The 19,575-nt window shown below is 41.3% G+C and overlaps 1 protein-coding gene across 1 annotated transcript; it reads right to left on the reverse strand.

Moving 5' to 3' along the window:
- Window positions 1-3,198: 3,198 nt before the first annotated feature.
- Window positions 3,199-18,027, reverse strand: LOC116987145 (C-factor-like). The gene is made up of 6 exons (XM_033043022.1): window positions 17,516-18,027; window positions 15,562-15,613; window positions 10,530-10,717; window positions 6,469-6,651; window positions 4,978-5,088; window positions 3,199-3,469 (listed from the first exon to the last, which is right to left on the reverse strand). Exons 1-6 carry the CDS (start codon window positions 17,648-17,650, stop codon window positions 3,356-3,358), a joined length of 783 nt encoding a protein of 260 aa, XP_032898913.1. The 5' UTR covers window positions 17,651-18,027; the 3' UTR covers window positions 3,199-3,355.
- Window positions 18,028-19,575: the final 1,548 nt, after the last annotated feature.

A 19,575-nucleotide genomic window follows, 5' to 3' on the forward strand; every position in this document is an offset into this window, starting at 1 on the left:
CCTATTTCTTCTCTCCAGAGATGCTGCTGCGTTATAACACTGAGTTATTCCAGCATTTTGTGTCTATCTATGGAGGGAATGGCTAGGCGACGTTTAGGGTCGGGTCCCTTCTTCAGGCATTTTTTAAGGGGTTGGGAAAGATCGAAAATTTAAATATGTTGTTACGACTATAACTAGTAGTGTGGGAGAGAATTCCATGAGCCAGATTTGCCACATACATATCCAAAAGTAGAAATGTAGAAAGTTAGTGTGTAAAAAAAGATTTTACGAACTTTGTAGTCTCCTTGTACCAATCGAATGCCAAATTCAAAATTCTAGATTTTGAAAATGGGCAAAGCAAAAACTAGCATGTTCTCTAGAAAGGCCTATTGTAAAATAAGTGATCGGAAAGGTGTGATTTTCAGTTGGGACATCTGTATCATTCAGTCAGTGAGCTCGCGGACCGGAGCCCTTCTCTATTACCCCTCTACATAAAAACAAAGTGTCACTGCCTCTTCAAGGTCTACTAATCCACCCGTAGCTTCAGTTGCAGGTACAGCTGAAGGGATTTGGCGCTCGGGCAACGCTATGAATTTACATTAATTTAAAAAATCCGATACGTTTAAATCGTTCAAAAGCTACAACCACAACGTGATAAATAACACTAAATAAAACTGAAGCAAATAAAGGCAATCAGAAGAACTAACCTTGAAGGAGAGAGAGAAAACAACATGCATAAACGTTTTTTTAAAAAATTCATATAACACCCTTGAATGATGGGTACAACTAAATAACGTGGGTGGACAAAAATGCTGGATAAACTCAGCGGGTGAGATGCTGCCTCACCCGTTGAGTTTCTCCAGCATTTTTGTCTACCTTCGATTGTTCCAGCATTTGCAGTTCCTTCTTAAAATAACGTGGGTGAATGACTGTACCTGCACAGAAGAAGCCCATGCTTGCGGTCGGAGCCCTTAATGACAGTAAGTTTTAAGAAATTCTGCCGTGAATTTTATTCAAAGGAACACGGTGTCATTACTACTTGGTCAAAACACAATTATATTGACTGAGGAATGCAGATCGATGTATTGGTGACACATTGTATAACTACGTGTTAACTACTGGCTGTTAACAAGTGCTAAAAGTGGCAGTTAACAAATCGTTTTCGTCTCAGTTGAATCAAGTGATAAACAACTCTAATCTTTCTGCAGTACCCATTAAACCCGAGCTGGAAACTGAAAAGTAGGGGAACACCATCCCCCTGCGTACCCCCCTCGCCCCCCAACCCATTTCCATCACCCGGTGACGGTATTGGGAGTTAACCGCGGAGCCGTGTTGTTGTCGGTGAGGAATTTCACCTACCGGGGTCGCTTGCTGAGGGGTTAGAGCAGTGGTTCCCAACGTGGGGCGTACGCCCCACAGGGGGGCAATTTGATTTTTAAGGGGGGCAATTGAGCGCGACTTAGGAGGTCTGGGTCCAAATTTTCGATTTTAATTTTTTAGGATTTTCCATCAGGTAAACATATGTAGTTTATGTTTCAGATGTTATTTTGAGTAAATAATTTTTTTTGGGTAAAAAAGGGGGTGGGGGGGCATCAGGATTTTAGAGGTGATTAGGTGGGGCATGGCCAAAAAAAGGTTGGGAACCACTGGGTTAGAGTGTGTTGCCCACCAGTCTAGCGCAGGGCCCCCTTAGGCGCGGGGCCCAATTGGGAGCAATTGGTCTAATTGGCTTAAGGCTGGCCCTGGTAAACCATATTAAGTCGGCTATCCATGTCTTCCACATATGCTGAATAACTTTATTACTTTGTGTTTTACTTAAGAATCTGAAAACTTGGTGGTGTGGGGCCTGTTTTAAAATGTCTTTAAACCTGTGTGTCTGGGTCGTGAATTAAAACGTCCTCCACTTCACCGGACAAAGTACTAGAACAATGGCCGGTAAAGTTTTCTCCTCAGGCATCATTGACAAATTCAAACAGCTTCTGAATATGTCAACATTAACTGCAATTCCAGGTCAATTCTCACACGAACATAATGGTTATTAGAGTACTTATACATTTGAGTTTCCAGAGGGCTATTTCCAGTCATGCTCAAAGAATTTACAGGCTCCCAAATGGGGCAGTGTAAAGCATTTTGTGTATTATGACAATTGTACTCTCAGATGATCTCAAAATGTTGTAGTAACCACTCTGAATTCTAAACTTGTACAATTGTTTTGAAAAATGTTTGTTTTTATTAAACATTTTAACTTTAGGTCTTTACACTCATTTAAATGTGTTTACATTGTAGTCATGATGTAATGCAGAATCACAGCAGTAAGTTCCCATAATCAGTTTTAGTGAATTTATTTGAGGGACACTAGAATATGTACCCTGCTCTTTTCAAAGTATTGTCTTTGGATCTATAATTCTTATAAATGCGTAGATGAGATGTTTTAACATATTGTAAAAGATTACACGACTGCACAGAAATTTCAGCAAGAATGAGTATTCAAACCTCTTAAATGTAACAAATTTACAACTATCTGCAAGAGGCAACTGAACCATATTTATTTATCAGAGCAACCATTCTGGCATTACCACATTCAGGGAGAAGGAGAAGCAAACAGATTTGCAAATGAAAAGTAATCATATTCACCCTTAAGTCACATTTAATAGACTTGGGACAAAATGCCTGCATGCCCAATGAAAATGTCTGTAACTGCTGTGTCGCCTCAGTCAAAACTGGAAATCGATCGAATGCCAAACTTAGCCTTTGATCATAGCCTCTTGCAGTAAAATCCACTGCAGAACTAAACGTAATTTGGAATTGTTAAGGGCCTGTCCCACTTTCTCGACCTAATTCACAACCTTTTTTACTCGTGGACATTTTTCATCAGGCTAGAAAAATGCTCCGACCTACTTGATGCCACGAGTACCTACGACTAGCATCACGACCTACCTACGACCTCGTGACGACCATGCTGCGAGTACGAGTCAAGGGCAAACTCGGCTGAGGTCGTGAGTTAGGGTGTGAAAGTGGGACAGGCCCTTAAGTCTGAATACCATTCTGGATTAAAGAAGTGACTGATACTTTGTGTGCTGAACAGATCAATTACTTTCAGCAATGACATTCAATAGTATCAAGACAGGTTTCCAGGGTTCAATGCTACCGGAGAGTTAATTTAATTGAAAAATTAAAAATGATAATACACATAATTCAATTACAATCACCACTGAGATAATTTTATTAATAATTTTTATCTAATTAAAACAAGTGTCAAGAACAAAATGAAACTTTTAAAATAATTTCATAATACTTTTTAATATTTCATAAACAGGGTTGCTGCATAAGTCATAGCTTTCATTTCTATTTCATAATAATTCACACACGTTCATCTTCACCAAGGTAAACGTTGACCTCTCCAGTCTAAAAACAATCCATTGTCTTGTTCTGAAAGCCTTGCAAGTACCTTGAGAATCCCCTCCACACTTTCCTCTTTGAATAATGATGCCTGATGAAACAAATACAATGGAAAATCAGTTAGATAAAAGTACAAAGGATATTTCTTCAGGTCAGGAATAATTTTGCGTGGACGTAGTTGATGACCTTAAATATACTGCCATGAACTGAAGCCGACTACTGTTCAACTACTCCTAATATGGCAACATAACTCCAGATGGAAAAAGGGGAAAAGAGGACAAAAAGCTGCAGAATCCAAAACCAAAATGTCCATTAATTTTGTTAACAGTTTTTAATGAAACTCAAGCTTGACCACAGATGTTGAAACCAACATTTTTTGTTTTAAGAAGTGAAAAATGTGGCAAATAGAATAAGCAAAGAATAGGAAAGATTTGGAGAGATATGGACCAAACGCGGTCAGGTGGGACTACCATAGGTGGGGCATCTTGTGCAGGAAAGAACTGCAGATGCTGGTTTAAATCGAAGGTAGACTCAAAACGCTGAAGTAACTCAGCTGGACAGGCAGCATCTCTGGAGAGAGGGAATGGGTGACATTTCGGGTCGAGACCCTTCTTCAGACTGATGTCAGAGGAGTGGGTGGGACAGAGATAGAATGTAGTTGGAGACAGTAAGACTGGTGGGAGAACTGGGAAGGGGGAGGGGATGGGGAGAGAGGGAAAGCAAGGGTTATTTGAAGTTAGAAAAGTCAGTGTTCATACCGCTGGGGTGTAAGCTACCCAAGCGAAATATAAGGTGCTGTTCCTTTAATTTGCACTGGGCCTCACTCTGACAATGGAGGAGGCCCAGGACTGAAAGGTCAGATTGGGAATGGGAGGGGGAGTTAAAGTGCTGAGCAACCGGGAGATCAGGTAGGTTAAGATGGACTGAGCGGAGGTGTTCAGCGAAACGATCGCCGAGTCTGCGCTTGGAGTTGACACCTGGAACAGCAGATACAGTGGATGAGGTTGGAGGAGGTGCAAGTGAACTTCTGCCTCATCTGAAAAGACTGTTGGGGTCCTTGGATGGAGTCGAGGGAGGAGGTACCGGGCCAGGTGTTGCATCTACTGCGGTTGCAGGGGAAAGTACCTGGGGAGGGGTGGTTTGGGTGGGAAGGGATGAATTGACCAGGGAGTTGCGGAGGGAACGGTCTCTGTGGAAAGCAGAAAGGGATGGAGATGGGATGTGGCCAGTAGGGGCATCTTGGTTAGCATGTGCAAGTTGAGCCAAAGGACCTGTTTCTGAGCTTCGTAACTCTGACTAAAATTGGTGGGTGCTGACTTTTCAAGATGAATAACAGAAAAGATTAACAACTGAGATTGAATTGAATATTCATATCTAAGAACATTAGCAATATTGATGGCAAAAATGCATATAAGAAATGCTTTAAAAAAAAATTTATTGAACTTCTTATGTGTTATTGTATCTACTGAGTACTATATTTATATACCTGTAGTGCTGTTGCAAGTAGAATTTCATTGTTCAATTTTGGGAAAAATAACAATAAAACACTCTTGACTCTTGACTATAATTTTTGACTGATCACTAAGTTTATGATCTTACCTTTTCACCACCCATGTCTGTTTTGACCCAGCCTGGGTGCACTGATGCACAAAGGATTCCATGGGGTTTCAGCTCACTGGCTAAGCATTTAGTGACCATGTTCAGTGCAGCCTGGTTTGAAAGACCGGAAAGGCTAATCAAACGACTGTGTTATTATCTGGATAGAATTACACTCCACAAGTTTCCTTTAAGACATCACAAATTAACCATCCACACCTAAAACAAAATTGGATCAAGCACTGACGTTCCTCATTTCCAATCTTTCTAATACCCATCACTTCTTTGTTTTCAGACTGTCAACCAACTTGCTGCAATCCTGTTAAATGTCACCTTTTATTGTGTACCAGTGTTGGTGTAATTACATTTTGCAAAAACATTATTAGGTGTCTAAAAATTATCATGCTACATACCTACTGCATTATCAATTAAAAAACCTGATGCATTTAACTAGTCCAGGCTTGCTGTCCCATCAATCCCTATGTTCACCAATTAATCTCAAATTATGGACTCTGCCTGGCACTTAACGAACTGGATTATATTTACCCAAAATTATAATTTTCTACCTTCTGATACAAAGATTCACTCTGTGTTTCGTTATATTGTATCTGATGTTGGATTTACTGATGCCTCGACTGGAAGTAACTGATGCTGACTATGACTGCATGAAAAGCCTCACCTTGGCCAATACAACCAGACAACAAATCCACCACCTGCAACTGGCAAAATGATGTTTCTGATGATGGCTTAGATGATGCATAAATAAAAACAAACACATATTGTATATAAAAACAAAATGCTGGAGCAACTCTGTGTTTCAGGCAGCATCTCTGGAGAAAATGGATAGGTGACGTTAAAGAAGGGTCCAAACCTGAAACGTCACCTATCCATTTTCTCCAGAGATGCTGCCTGACCCATTGAGTCTCCCCAGCGTTTTATGTTTATCTTTTGTATAAACCAGCATCTGCAGTTCCTTGCTATTACAACATATCATTATGTCAGTAAACTGGAAAAAGTGCAGAGAAGATTTATGAGGGTGTTGCCCAAACGTGACGGTCTGAGCTATAGGGAGAGGTTGGGCAAGCGGTCTATGTTCATTGTAGCACAAGAGGCTGAAGGATGATCTTAGGGACTGGTATAAAATCATGAGGGGAATAGGTAGGATAAAGCAGAGTGTCTTTTACCCATGATAAGGGAATCAAAGACATAAGGTTGAGAGGGGCCAAATTTAGTACAAGCCTAAGGGGCAACCTCTTCACTCACGGGGGTAGTGGATATATGGAACAAGCTGCCACAGGAGGTAGTTGAGGCAGATACTATGCTAAATGTAAAAGGCATTTGGATAGAAAGGATTCAGAGTGTTATGAGCTAAATGAGGGCAAATGGGAGTAGCTTAGGTGGGAGCATCTTGGTCGGCATGGACAAGTTGGGCAAAGGGCCTGTTTCTGTGCTTTTACACAATTAATGCATTTACATTTGTTTCAGCATTGTTACCCTGTGTGCATGCAGTGAGGGACACTGACCTTGCTGACTGTAGGAATACGCTTTCCCATTTTGAATGTTGAACATCTCCATGGAGGCCATGATAGAGGACATGTTGATAACTGCTGCTTTCTCACTGCTGAAGCCATGTTCACCACTCAGCTGAGCTGCTTGCATCAAACTTGGCAACAAAGCCTGCAAAATAAAAAACAAAAGATGCTAAGAGAATTAGTACAAATAAACACTGGAAACATAAATGGCCATTCGTTTAATTTGGAAAATAAAATAATCTTATTGAAATTAATAAAATTGATCAAAACAAGAAAAATAAACTTGCATAACATCTACTTTGTAGTCTTCTTTCTTTTAGAATTGTAATTTATATATAATTCATCTATGTGTGTGTTTATCTGCGCCTACTGTATGCACCGGTAAATGTGCTGCAGGCAAGCTTTTTCATTGTATCTGTACCTTACCGTACTCATGCATATGACAATAAAAAACTTGTCATTTTTCAGTCAGTACTTAATAACCTTTATAAATAGTTAAAAACAGTATAAAGTTCAGTGATGTGGAGTGGTATTTCAAAAGATAATGACAATTCAGATAATAGATTATCACCACATGCCATTCTTAAATTATTTTAGTTTAGTTTAGTGATCACCCATACAATAATTCTATCCTACAAACTAGGGGCAGTTTACAGAAGACCATTAACCTACAAAGCAGCACGTCTTTGGAATGTTGGTGGAAACTGGTGCTCCTGGAGAAAACCCACGTGGTCACAGGGAGAAAGTGCAAACTCCGTACAGACAGCACCCATGGTCAGGATCAAACCCAGGTCTCTGGCACTGTAAGCAAGCAAATCTCCCGCTGCACCACTGTGCCACCTAATGCTTTTATCAGCATTTACCATACGCCTATAACTCGTCACGCAGAATTTCCAAAATTTCCTGGTACTTTTGTGTCAACTGCTGCTTAGTGGTTATTTATCTTCCGCGAATACCATTGGGCAAGTGGTACTGAAGTCTTCAATCCCACACAGCCAGGAAACAATACACCACTACAACCAAAGATACACACAAAATGCTGGAGTAACTCAGTGGGAGAGACAGCATCTCTGGAGAGAAGGAATGGATGATGTTTCGGGTCGAGACCTTTCTTCAGAAGAAGGGTCTCGACCCGAAACGTCACGCATTCCTTCTCTCCAGAGATGCTGCCTCACATCTCTGTCCCACAGCGTTAAATCAGTATCTGCAGTTCCTTCCTACACATCACTACAACCATCAGGTTCTTGAACCGACCTGCACAATTCTAATCCCACTCAGCAACGGACCATCTCTTGGACTATTGTAGGCTTTTTTCTGAATGAGTTTTGCACCAGTCTGCTTCCTTTCACTGTCTTGTAGAATTTATATGTAATTTATAAATATTTTTTGTTTCTGCGGGCTGTTCGTCTATGTGCCTGTGATGCTGTTGCAAGCAAGATTTTCATTGTACCAGCATTTCACCACTTTTGTGCATTATATGGCAATATACTTGACTTGACTTGACTCAAAGTGGAATTAAATATTCAAATGCAATTTCAGAGAACAATAATTTTGATAGATAACCCACAGTAGCAGTGAATGCTCGATGCGCTAGTACTGATGCTGTCTTTTAGATAAGACATTAAACAGAGAGCTGTTTTTAGGTGGATGTAAAATAACCTATATTTCAGAAATCTTGCACAGTTATAGCTGATTCTCACGTTGCGAGTTGACACATGAGGTAACCCGAGTTAAAACTCGTGGTAATAACGTACGATTAACGTACGGAACTCGTGGACGCAACTTAGAGATTCGTGGCGCTAACGGCAGGTACTCGTGTCATGTAACTTGTCGACTCTTGCAAAAAATCAAACATGTTTGAAAAATTTCTACGAGTCAATTTTACTCTTGTGGTTAAGAATTGAAACATTTTAACTCGTAATAACGTAGTGGCCCGTGCGTTTACCTTAGTGTATCATGAGTCTACCGTGGGAACTCTTTAACTCAGCGGGCAGGCAGCAGCAGATTGTGGATCCCTTCAGTTTCCCAGCGACAATCACCTGCCATAACGCGAGAGAGATCATGCACTGTTGTAGGTCTCCTTTGCACGTCGTTGTTTCTGTTTTTCTCCACTCATTGTTGGCCCTATCTGTCACCACCCCCACCTACACCCCTCTGTTTCCCGGCCATGTGTGTGACCCCTTCCCTCCCCTCTCCAGCTCCCCGCCCATTGCCCCAGTGCGACTGGCACTGACCTGCTGGCATCGTCGACGTGAAGACAGTGCAAAGCCCCCGCGCCGGTGCAATGGGTGGGGAGCTGGAGAGGGGAGGGAAGGGGTCACACACATGGCCGAGAAGCAGAGGGGTGTAGGTGGGGGTGGTGATAGATAGGGCTAACAATGAGTGGAGAAAGACAGAAACACCGACGTGCAAAGGAGACCTACAACAGTGCATGATCTCTCTCGCGTAATGGCAGGTGATTGTCGCCTGCCCGCTGTTTCTGACGCTAAAGCCTTGGGATCGTTGCCCTTCGTGTTGGCGTGGAGGGGGAGGGGGGTATTGTGCTGTTTGGTCGCCCCCTACTATCCCAGGGACAGGGAGACACAGCGGTTTTTGAGACTGGTGGGCAATCACTTCCAAAGTTCTGCCCACACAGTCAGTACACCTCTCCTACACTTGTCTCCCGCACTAAGATCACCCCGCAGAGAATGATCCCAGCCTAACCCAGGAGCCATGTCACCCCAGACAGATTAATGACGCCCACCCCCCCCAACCTCTCTCCATCTCAACTCACGCCTGGGCACCGAAGCAACTCGGGAGGCGAACCCTGAGCTCCGTCTCACAACAATCTGATGTGCACATCCATCCACTTTCAAAGATTTAATCTCCCGTCTCCCCGCAGTGTGTAGACATGGCAGTAAATTCAATTAAAACATATCAAACCTGTGTGTTTCAAACAAATCATAAGTATAACTGCTCTGGCACTGGATGGTGCGTATTTTCCCTTTGTAGGTCACATCAATAGATGCGGCCGCGCTGAATTCTATCTTTAAAACAAAGCCACAGGATGGAGAGGTCTTCTTTAACACTGTTGCTTATTAAAACATAACACTGTTGCTTATTAAAACAAACCTTCAATCAGGATTGGCTCAAGAGTAACTCGGGAGACGAACTTGGAACATCGCAGAAATGACAAGTAAACTGCAAACTTGTCATACCCGTGGGAACTCGGTTAAACTCTTGATCATACACTTGCAATCTCGTACACAACCACGAGTCTTTCACTCGGGGTACCTCTTGTCTCAACTCGCAACGTGAGAACCAGCCTTTAACTTTGGCAACCTAGTCAACATTTATCCTCACTCAATATTACGAGAAATAGATTACATGGTCAATGCTGTAAGTTGTTGTGTACAAACTGGCTAAGTATCCTACATTATACTAGTATCTATTTTCCAAATATATTAATTGGCTTTAATGTGCTTTGGGAGAACAGAAGTGGACAAAATAGTATAGTTTTAATCTGGTTAACACTTTTTCAGTCTCCCAATGCATGACATTTTCTGTTACTTCGCAATGATGGGTTAATTCAACTTGATTTAATCAAAGATTCAATGAGGGATAACAGAAACGTAGAACAGTTCATCAATTGATTTGAAAATCCATCAATGCAATCTCTGTTTTGTGGAAAAAAAGCAACTTTAATAACTAGGCTACAAAATGCAGCATTTACATGTCTTCCCCTGCACCTGTTCCTTTCTGAAAGACAGTATCAGCAAGATTTAGAGACCTCTCTCTTCTCTATCTCCTCTGTCCAGCCAATAAAATAATAGGATGGAACCAAATGACACAATAAATACTGTATGATGGAACTGCAGATATTGGTTTAAACCGAAGAGAGATACAAAATGCTGGAGTAACGCAGCGGGTCAGGCAGCATCTATGGATAGAAGAAATAGGTGACGTTTCAGATCAAGACCCTTCTTCACACAATAAATACATTTAAATCAAATCTATATGATAAACATGCAAATATGTTGTTACCTTGGTAACCATCACTGGTGCAATGACATTGGTCGTGTAAGTCTTCATCATTATTTCGGGAGTAATTCCATTCAGATCTCCACCAAAGTTGATCCCAGCATTATTTATCAACAGATTTAGACCATTATCTTTCAAGACCTTCTGAATCTGTTCGGCAGTCTCTTGAATGCTGTTAAGGTCATCCACATCTAAAAAAATACATGCTCAATGAAATCTTGGTTATTTATCTGTGCTGCATTTTTCTTACTTAAAATCAGCTCAAGTTACTTTACAGTATGCAAGAAATAGCTGCACATTATATCCAACGCTGGTATTATACTATAAGCGGTTTGTTTAAAAAGTGTAAACTTGAAGTAGTGATGTAATATACATTCTGAAACTTTTAAACGATCACCTTTTTGTCTTAAACTCTATACTCCCCAGAAAACTGGCTTGTTGGATGGGCACTTAAGTCTCTAAACTTAAGTCTCTCATTGTCCTGATGTGCTAATTGAGGACATTATTTACAGATGTTCAAATACCACAACATGATTGTTAATAACCTTTAGGAATTTTCTAGTCTGTAGAGTTTGGTACGTCAAGATTTTAATGAAGACACTGACAAATAATATCAGTATGATTTTTAATGTTCATAAGTTGTAGGAGCAGAATTAGGACATTTGGCCCATCAAGTCTGCTCTACCATTAAATTATGGCTGATCTATCTTTCCCGACTCCCCATAACCCTTGACATCCTTACTAATCAAGAACTGGTACTTGAGGCCAGTTCATTGGCTATATTTAAGAGGGAGTTAGATGTGGCCCTTGTGGCTAAAGGGATCAGGGGGCATGGAGAGAAGGCAGGTACGGGATACTGAGTTGGATGATCAGCCATGATCATATTGAATGGCAGTGCAGGCTCGAAGGGCCGAATGGCCTACTCCTGCACCTATTTTCTATGTATCTATGTATGTATGAACCTATCAATCTTCACCTTAAAAATATCCATTGACGGCCTCCACAGCCATATGCGGCAATGAATTCCACAGATTCACCACCCCCGGACTAAAGAAATTCCTCCTCATCTTTCTAAAGGAAGGTCCTTTTATTCTGTGGCTATGGCCTCTGGTCCTAGACTCTCCAACTTGTGGAAACATTCTCTCCACAACCACTCCTCTCTGCCTGTTCCAAAAGGACATGAAAAGCACCAATGAGCAGCAGGTTTGCTTTGCTCTGTGCAGCCAAACAATGTTCAATGTCACTACTGCAGTTGTCTTGCCCTGGCAACATCCCATGCAAATCTCTGTACTTTCTGCAGTGTTTCAATTTAGTATACCGTATTCACCACTCAAGGGGTTTTCTCCTTGGGAGGAAATCAAATATAACAAACTGCTGAAGTGAATTCAAGAGGGTCAACGAGAACTAAAATACCCTAGAATTTCTAGCCACTGTTCAATTTAATTTACTGCCCCCACTTAGACCCCTCTGTTCTGAGTTTCCCATGTAGCTTAATGAAATTGCAAAGAACAGCTACAACTTCCAGATTCAATCTCAAATCCTACAGGTCAAAGCCACTAATTTTGTTTTCAGAAATATATTGATAATTGTTCAGCTGAGGTTCTGCAAATGCATTGTCTGAAAGGGTGCTGGAAACCATTTCAATTATGGGTTTCAGGAAGTACAGGTCATTGGTAACAAAAATTGCAGGCTCCAGGGAAAGAGCCAGAGGAAAGGAACAAACTTAATTATTTTACAAAAAGCCAGCACAGGCTCAACAAGCCATAAGTGTGTTGAGAATAAGGGCTATTATATGACCTCTCTTAAGTTTCCATTCAGTTTGAGGCTTGGTAACCTTTTTAAACCAGCACTCTGATACAATTTGTTGAATGCTAAAATCGATGGCGCAGGCAGCAATACTTTAATCTTTATTAGCAGAACACGTTTCATTCTGAGTAGGAAGGAACTGCAAATGCTGGTTAACACCGAAGATAGACACAAAGAGCTGGAGTAACTCAGCAGGTCAGGCAGCATCTCAGAAGAGAAGGAATGGGTGACTTTTCGGATTGAGACCCTTCCTCAGACTGAGAGTCGGAGTCAGGGGAGAGGAAGACTTGAGATGTGGAAGGGTAAGGTGTGAAAACAACAGATCAAAGCAGATGAAGCTCAAGGAAATGTAGAATGGTTCATTGTTAGCTGGGGAGAAGGTGACAACGAGCCATACAATCAGTAAAATGTTTAAATAAATCAGTTCAGGATGTTATAACAAGGAACTGCAGATGCTGGTTTATACCAAAGATTGATCCGAAATGCAGGAGTAACTCAGCGGGTTAGGCAGCATCCCTCAAGAACATGGATAAATGACATTTCATGTCCAAAGAAGGTTCCAAAATGACCCAAAACATCGCCTATCCATGTTCTCCAGGGATCCTGACGGACCCGCTGAGTTACTTCATTACTTTATGTCAGTTCAATATGTTGTTCTTGTGAGTAGTACTGTGATTACAGTGAGCTTCTAAAAATGTGTAGGAATGAACTACAGATGCTGGTTTATACAAAAGATAGACACAAAGTGCTGGAGTAACTTAGCGGGTCAGGTAGTATCTCTGAAGAAAAGAATGGGTGTCGTTTCAGTTCAGAACTCTTCTTTAGACAGAAAGTAGATGGGAGGGAAGGGGGGAGGGGAGAGAACTGGTGGTAGGAAAAGGCCAGAACAAATCAGGGCTGGCAACAGATCACCAAGGAAGGGTGGAGTCCTTTATGGCGAATTGTTATCTGGGGAAGTGGTGAAAGTGAAAGGGTACAGGGACGTGAACAGTGGAACTAGTAGGGCGACTAGTGTGGGGGAGGGGGGGAGAGAGGGAATGCAGCAGTTACTTGAAATTAGAGAAATCAACGCTCATATCGCTGGGTTGAAAGCTGCAACAGTACTTCAAAAAAGCTGTGTGATTGGTGGGGGGTGGGAAGAGCAGGTGGGAAGAGAAATCTTACAAGACAAAATACTTTCTCTACCCAGGTGGAAAATAACTAATAAAAATCATAATTTCTCCTTGGGCAAGACACTTCACCCACCTTTGCCTGTGTGTGTCCTTGGGCAAGACACTTCACCCACCTTTGCCTGTCTGTATAGAAGTAATTGTGTGAAGCACTTTGGGGTCAATGCAAGTTGACTAAAAATGTGCTATATAAATAAAGACATTATTATTATTATTATTATTATTTCATACACATCAGCTGTACCAAAAAGTGGAAACTCCATCCAACAAGCATTTAAAACATCATTGGTGGCATCAGCAGAGGCACGGCAGCAATTGATGTGTGTGGCGGTAATTCCATCACCACTGCTTTAGCCCCTCTGCTGCTGAATTTCCATCAGGTAGGAGTTGTTAAAATCTGTCTTTAAGTTTTGTTAAATGCACTCAGTTAACTCACACTTCATTTTGGTCAAAGGTTTACAGCATATGATTCCATGTCAGTCAGAGTGTAGAAAGGAAGAAACTGCAGATGCTGTTTAATGCACAAAAGGACACAAAGTGCTGGAGTAACTCCTGCACCTATTTTATTGTTTTCTATGTTTTCTATGTTAACTCAGTTCAGGCACCATCTCTGGAGAACATGGACAAGTGACATTATGGTTTGAGACCCTTCCTCAGGAATGCCCAGCTTTAATTTACTAGTTTCTTATTAAAATGGTTTTGTATGCAGAATAAGACTGACCTGCAGGTAACTGTTACATTTAACCCAATGGTGGGAATATTTACATATCTGATAGAAACAGTTCAGAATATGAAAACATTTCTGGTCAATATTAATTGCGATAGACAGCTCAGACTTAAATGGTATAAAGTTGTGTTTTAAAAATGGTAATAATATTCAAAGGAGCTTCCTCGAAGGAGATCTAATTCCAGTTTTATTATTTTTATTTCTTGTGGTGTGATACATTTGGTGTTTGATGTTTTGAATTATTAGTTAATATTAGATTCAACATTTATTTAGCAGAATTCACAACGACAGCCTAGATTGCTTCTGTCTTTTCAAATGCAATATGCAATCGCTCACCTATGTTATTTTAATATTCTTTCTGCATTTTTTTCAATATCACAGGAGAAAGAAATGTGATTATGTATACCTGAAACCAAAAGCCCTAATTTCCCAATTAAAGGTTTCAAAGGTCTGTTTATTGTCTCGTGTACCAATTAAGGTACAGTAATATGCAAATTACCATACAGCCATACTTTTAAAAAAAGCAACAAGACACACAACTACATAAAAGTTCACATAAACATCCACCACAGCGGATACCCCACATCCGCGTCAGAGCGATCGAAGCTCCCGCGTCGAGGTGGTCGAAGCACCTGCGGCATGGAGCTCCTAACCAGTACGTCTCTAACCAGAGACCGCGAGCTCCATGATGTTAAAGTCCGCAGGCTCCCGTAGTTGGAGCCCCCGAAGTCGGTCTCCAGCAAAGGTCGGCAACTCCTTGATGTTAGGCCGCAGTGCTGACGGAGAAACGTTACAGGAAAAAAAATGCATCTCTGTCGAGGTAAGACATTAAAAGCAGTTTCCCCCAACCCCCACCCCCCACCATAAAACAAACTAAAGAACACTAAAGAACACATCCTATTAAAACAACAAAGAAGGAAGGGACAGACAGACTGTTGGCGAGGCAGTCATTGCTGGGTCAATATTAAGCCCCAAATCAGCTAATTAGTCCAGAAACAAATATAAATCGATGTCTAAAGAAGGTCCTGAAACATCGCCTATCCATGTTCTCTAGAGATGCTGCCTGACCCGCTGAGTTACTCCAGCACTTTCTTTTTTTTGTAAACCAACATCAACAGTTCCTTGGGTATATAAATCTATTTATTGACTGTGTGAGGAAATAATCTTACTTAAAAAGAAACTGATATTAATGGTACTAATAAATTGAATTTATATAATGTTATTGTAAGCAATTAAATTTAATAGAATGATACCTAAAATTGAAATTAGATCAGAGCATGTAGGAAGATTCACAATCTTAACAGAAGTCAGTATGGCATTAATAATCACTTACCCATCTTAACTATTTTCACATTTGAGAAACATTTTGCAAAGTTCTTAAGTTCCTACAGAGCATAGAGTCAAGAGTTAAATACTGCACAGAAAATCTACTACAATATTATCATCCAATAGAATATATGATCAATAAAAATGGCCAGATCAGATATTACATGGAATCCCCCCCCCCCCCCCAATCAGCTAACGAAAGATATTAACAAGGAAAGGAGTACACAGAGTACACTTTCAAATATCCAAATATTTTTCATTAATGTTTTTAGCAGGAAAGCCATTATGAAAGAACAGCCAAATTGCATTTGTTGGGCAAAGAGCAAGAACAGGGTGTTAAAAATATATTGTTTGTGTTTACAAACCATTGATACAAAATATCAGGCTCAAACTGGCTTTGGTCCTTCCACTATGCTCATGTTGCAGTGCATACTGTTTCCTGTCTATCACAAAATAATTGTGTTGCATTCTAGTTATGAAATGAGAGCTCGTAAAACTCAAATACTGACCTTAGGTTGTGTAAAGGAGGAGGAAATTTAATGACGTGTCCAAAAATTGGCAGTCAAAAATTACCAATGCTAACGTTAATTTACTCAAAAACAAAAAAATATTTTTTAAGATAACACACGTTTAAATAAATTTTTCATTCTTCCTAAATGCCAAAGATGGTCACAAAATCCAAAGGAAAGCAAAACACAAATGGAGATAATGATCAAAGGACAATGTCATTTACTTAATGTAAAGATATACATGTGGGCCATTCTTCACCACCCTACCCACCCCTCCCAAACTTGTTCTACCCGTCAATTAAATCACAACAAATTTATACATCTTAACAACGTCCCAATAAATAACAATCTTTTTCTTTTAAAGTAGGTGCAAGGCCCCTTATGAGAGGATGTTGTTCAATGAAGCGATGGAGACGTTTTGTGAATTGTTTTGCACGTGGAATAAAGATTGTCCTGCAAAGTAAAAGTTACCTTTATCCCACATAAAAAGTAACAGTGGGAATATTAATACATCAGGGAGTTTGGTACATGAAGCTCCTTTGAATATTATAATATTACACTACTTCAAGTCTGATCTAATCTATTAGTCACAGTAAATATTGGTCAGAAATTGTCTGCATTATGAACATATTTCTGGCCAATATTTATTGTGACTAACAGATCACTGCTAAAAAAATATATATTCAAAGGAACTTCATCTGTTCTATTAGTTACAAAAATATGTCCAGAAGTTGTTTGGTATATGAAACAATTTCTGACCAATATTTATTGTAACTGACAGATCAGATCAAAATGCAAGTACATGAAATTCTATTCAAAATAATTATAATATTAAAAAGGAGCTTCGTGTACAACACTGTTTCTCCCAGCTGTATTAATATTCCCACTGTCACTTTTTCTGTGAAGATAAATTTGACCTACTTTGTCAGTCAAAAGATCTAATCTCAGTTTTATTAAAGTTACTTCTAGCAGAACTGCATCCACAGAATGTGAGGTTGATGATTTGTATTGCAAAAAGAGATGTCCAATGTTGTGGAGATGCCCAGTATCATGGACATGCCCAGTGTCGTGGAGATGTCCACTACCATGGTGATGCCCAGCATCAGGGAGATGCCCAGTGCCATGGAGATGCCATGCCCCCTGTCGTGGAGATGCCCAGTGCCATGGGGATGCTGTGTCATGGAGATGCCCACTGTCAGGGGAGTTGCCTATGCCATGAAGGTGCCCACTGCCATGGAGATGCCTCCTGTCACAGATGCCCACTGTTGTGGAGATGTCCCATGGCATAAAGATGCCCAGTGTCATGCAGATGCGCCCTGTCGAGGAAGATGCCCTATTGAAATGGAGATGCCCACGACCACAGGCCTCTCCTGGAGACCGCTGAGGCTCCATCTTGGTCCAAGCTGGCCCGAGCGTCGCTTCATTGACCAGGTTTGAGCCGCCACCACTCACCGTCGCTCCGGTTCCCTCGGGCTCTCTGCAGGCAGCGAACAGGTAACGGGGCGGCCGCTCACCGCGGCCCAGCTGGCGGATCAGCTCCAGGCCCAGGCCGCGACTCGCTCCGGTCACCAGCGCCGCGATCGGCATCCCCGCCGCGCCGCCGACCTCACTACCGGACGTGTGTCAGCCCGAAGCCGAGGCTTGTGTCAGCTCCTGGTGAAGCTGAGCAGATCCTCCCGCTCCAGTGTAGAGGCCTGGTGCCTTGAACCCTCCCCAGTACCAGCTCGTCCCCTCTGCTGTTTACTTCAGAAATAAACGTAACAGGATTTTTAAAAAAACGTCAAAAACTGTGCAAACATTCTTCATACATTCTCAGTGGCCATGTAGAATAAATAGTGTCATAACTCCATAGGCACTGAGAATGTCTGAAGATTTTTTTCGCACAGTTTCTGTGTCGTCGACTTTTGTTGTCAAAGTCCAATAAAGTTTGATTAAAGGTAGTTCAAAGAACTACAGATGCTGGTTTATACCAAAGATACACACAATGTGCTGGAGTAACTGAACGGGTCAAGCAGCATCTCTGGGGGGAAATGATAGATGACCTTGCGGGTCACTTCCCAAACCCACCCAAAAATCATCTATCCTTTTTTCCCCAGAGAAGGTGCATGGATCACTGAGTTATTCCAGCACAATGTTTCAATCGTTATCGAACTTTAACTTGCACTGAATGTTGTACACTTTACCTTTTATCTGTACATTGTGGACAGCTTGATTGTAATCATGTATAGCCTTTCTTTTCACTGCATAAAATGCAACAAAACGGTTTTTTCTGTATCTCGTTACAGGTGACAATAATAAACTAAACAAAAAAATATTTAGTGTTCACAAAGCACCCTTGCCTCACAAGAACCCCCCTTAAAAGTGATAAGGGGGAACTTAAAAGTTAGCTTTCATAGCAAAAGGATTTGAGTATAGGAGCAGGGAGGTTCTACTGCAGTTGTACAGGGTCTTGGTGAGACCACACCTGGAGTATTGCGTACAGTTTTGGTCTCCAAATCTGAGGAAGGACATTATTGCCATAGAGGGAGTGCAGAGAAGGTTCACCAGACTGATTCCTGGGATGTCAGGACTGTCTTATGAAGAAAGACTGGATAGACTTGGTTTATACTCTCTAGAATTTAGGAGATTGAGAGGGGATCTTATAGAAACTTACAAAATTCTTAAGGGGTTGGACAGGCTAGATGCAGGAAGATTGCTCCCGATGTTGGGGAAGTCCAGGACAAAGGGTCACAGCTTAAGGATAAGGGGGAAATCCTTTAAAACCGAGATGAGAAGAACTTTTTTCACACAGAGAGTGTTGAATCTCTGGAACTCCCTGCCACAGAGGGTAGTCGAGGCCAGTTCATTGGCTATATTTAAGAGGGAGTTAGATGTGGCCCTTGTGGCTAAGGGGATCAGAGGGTATGGAGAGAAGGCAGGTACGGGATACTGAGTTGGATGATCAGCCATGATCATATTGAATGGCGGTGCAGGCTCGAAGGGCCGAATGGCCTACTCCTGCACCTAATTTCTATGTTTCTATGATATGCCTGACCTTGTTTGAAGGGCATTCCCACCAGATCTGGCCCCCTTCCCTCTCTATCCCATAAAAACCTGACCCCTGAATAAAACCCAATGAATGATCCCTTAACATTAAAAAATGTTTTTAAAAAAAGTGTCGAGGCTTTGTAAGATAGGCAAAATTAAAAAATGTGCAGGCCAGGTTTTTTTTTTTTAAGAGGGTGGTGGGTGTGCGGAACGTGCTGCCAGCACTTTTTTTAACCTCCGTTTCTTTTGGTCAGATCCTATCAGAGATATTTCCTTTGTTCTACTCACTCCTCCCATTGTCTGCAAATAAAAACTAACACATCTTCTCTCCTAGACACAAAAAGCTGGAGTAACTTAGGCCAGGCAGCATCTCTAGAGAGAAGGAATGGGTGACGTTTCGGTCGAGAACCTTCTTCAGACTGATGTCAGGGGAGTGGGTGGTGCAGAGATAAAATATAATCGGAGACAATAAAACTGGTAGGAAA

The sequence above is a fragment of the Amblyraja radiata genome, chromosome 25, assembly GCF_010909765.2.
Source record: "Amblyraja radiata isolate CabotCenter1 chromosome 25, sAmbRad1.1.pri, whole genome shotgun sequence".
NCBI classification, from domain to species: Eukaryota; Metazoa; Chordata; class Chondrichthyes; order Rajiformes; family Rajidae; genus Amblyraja; species Amblyraja radiata.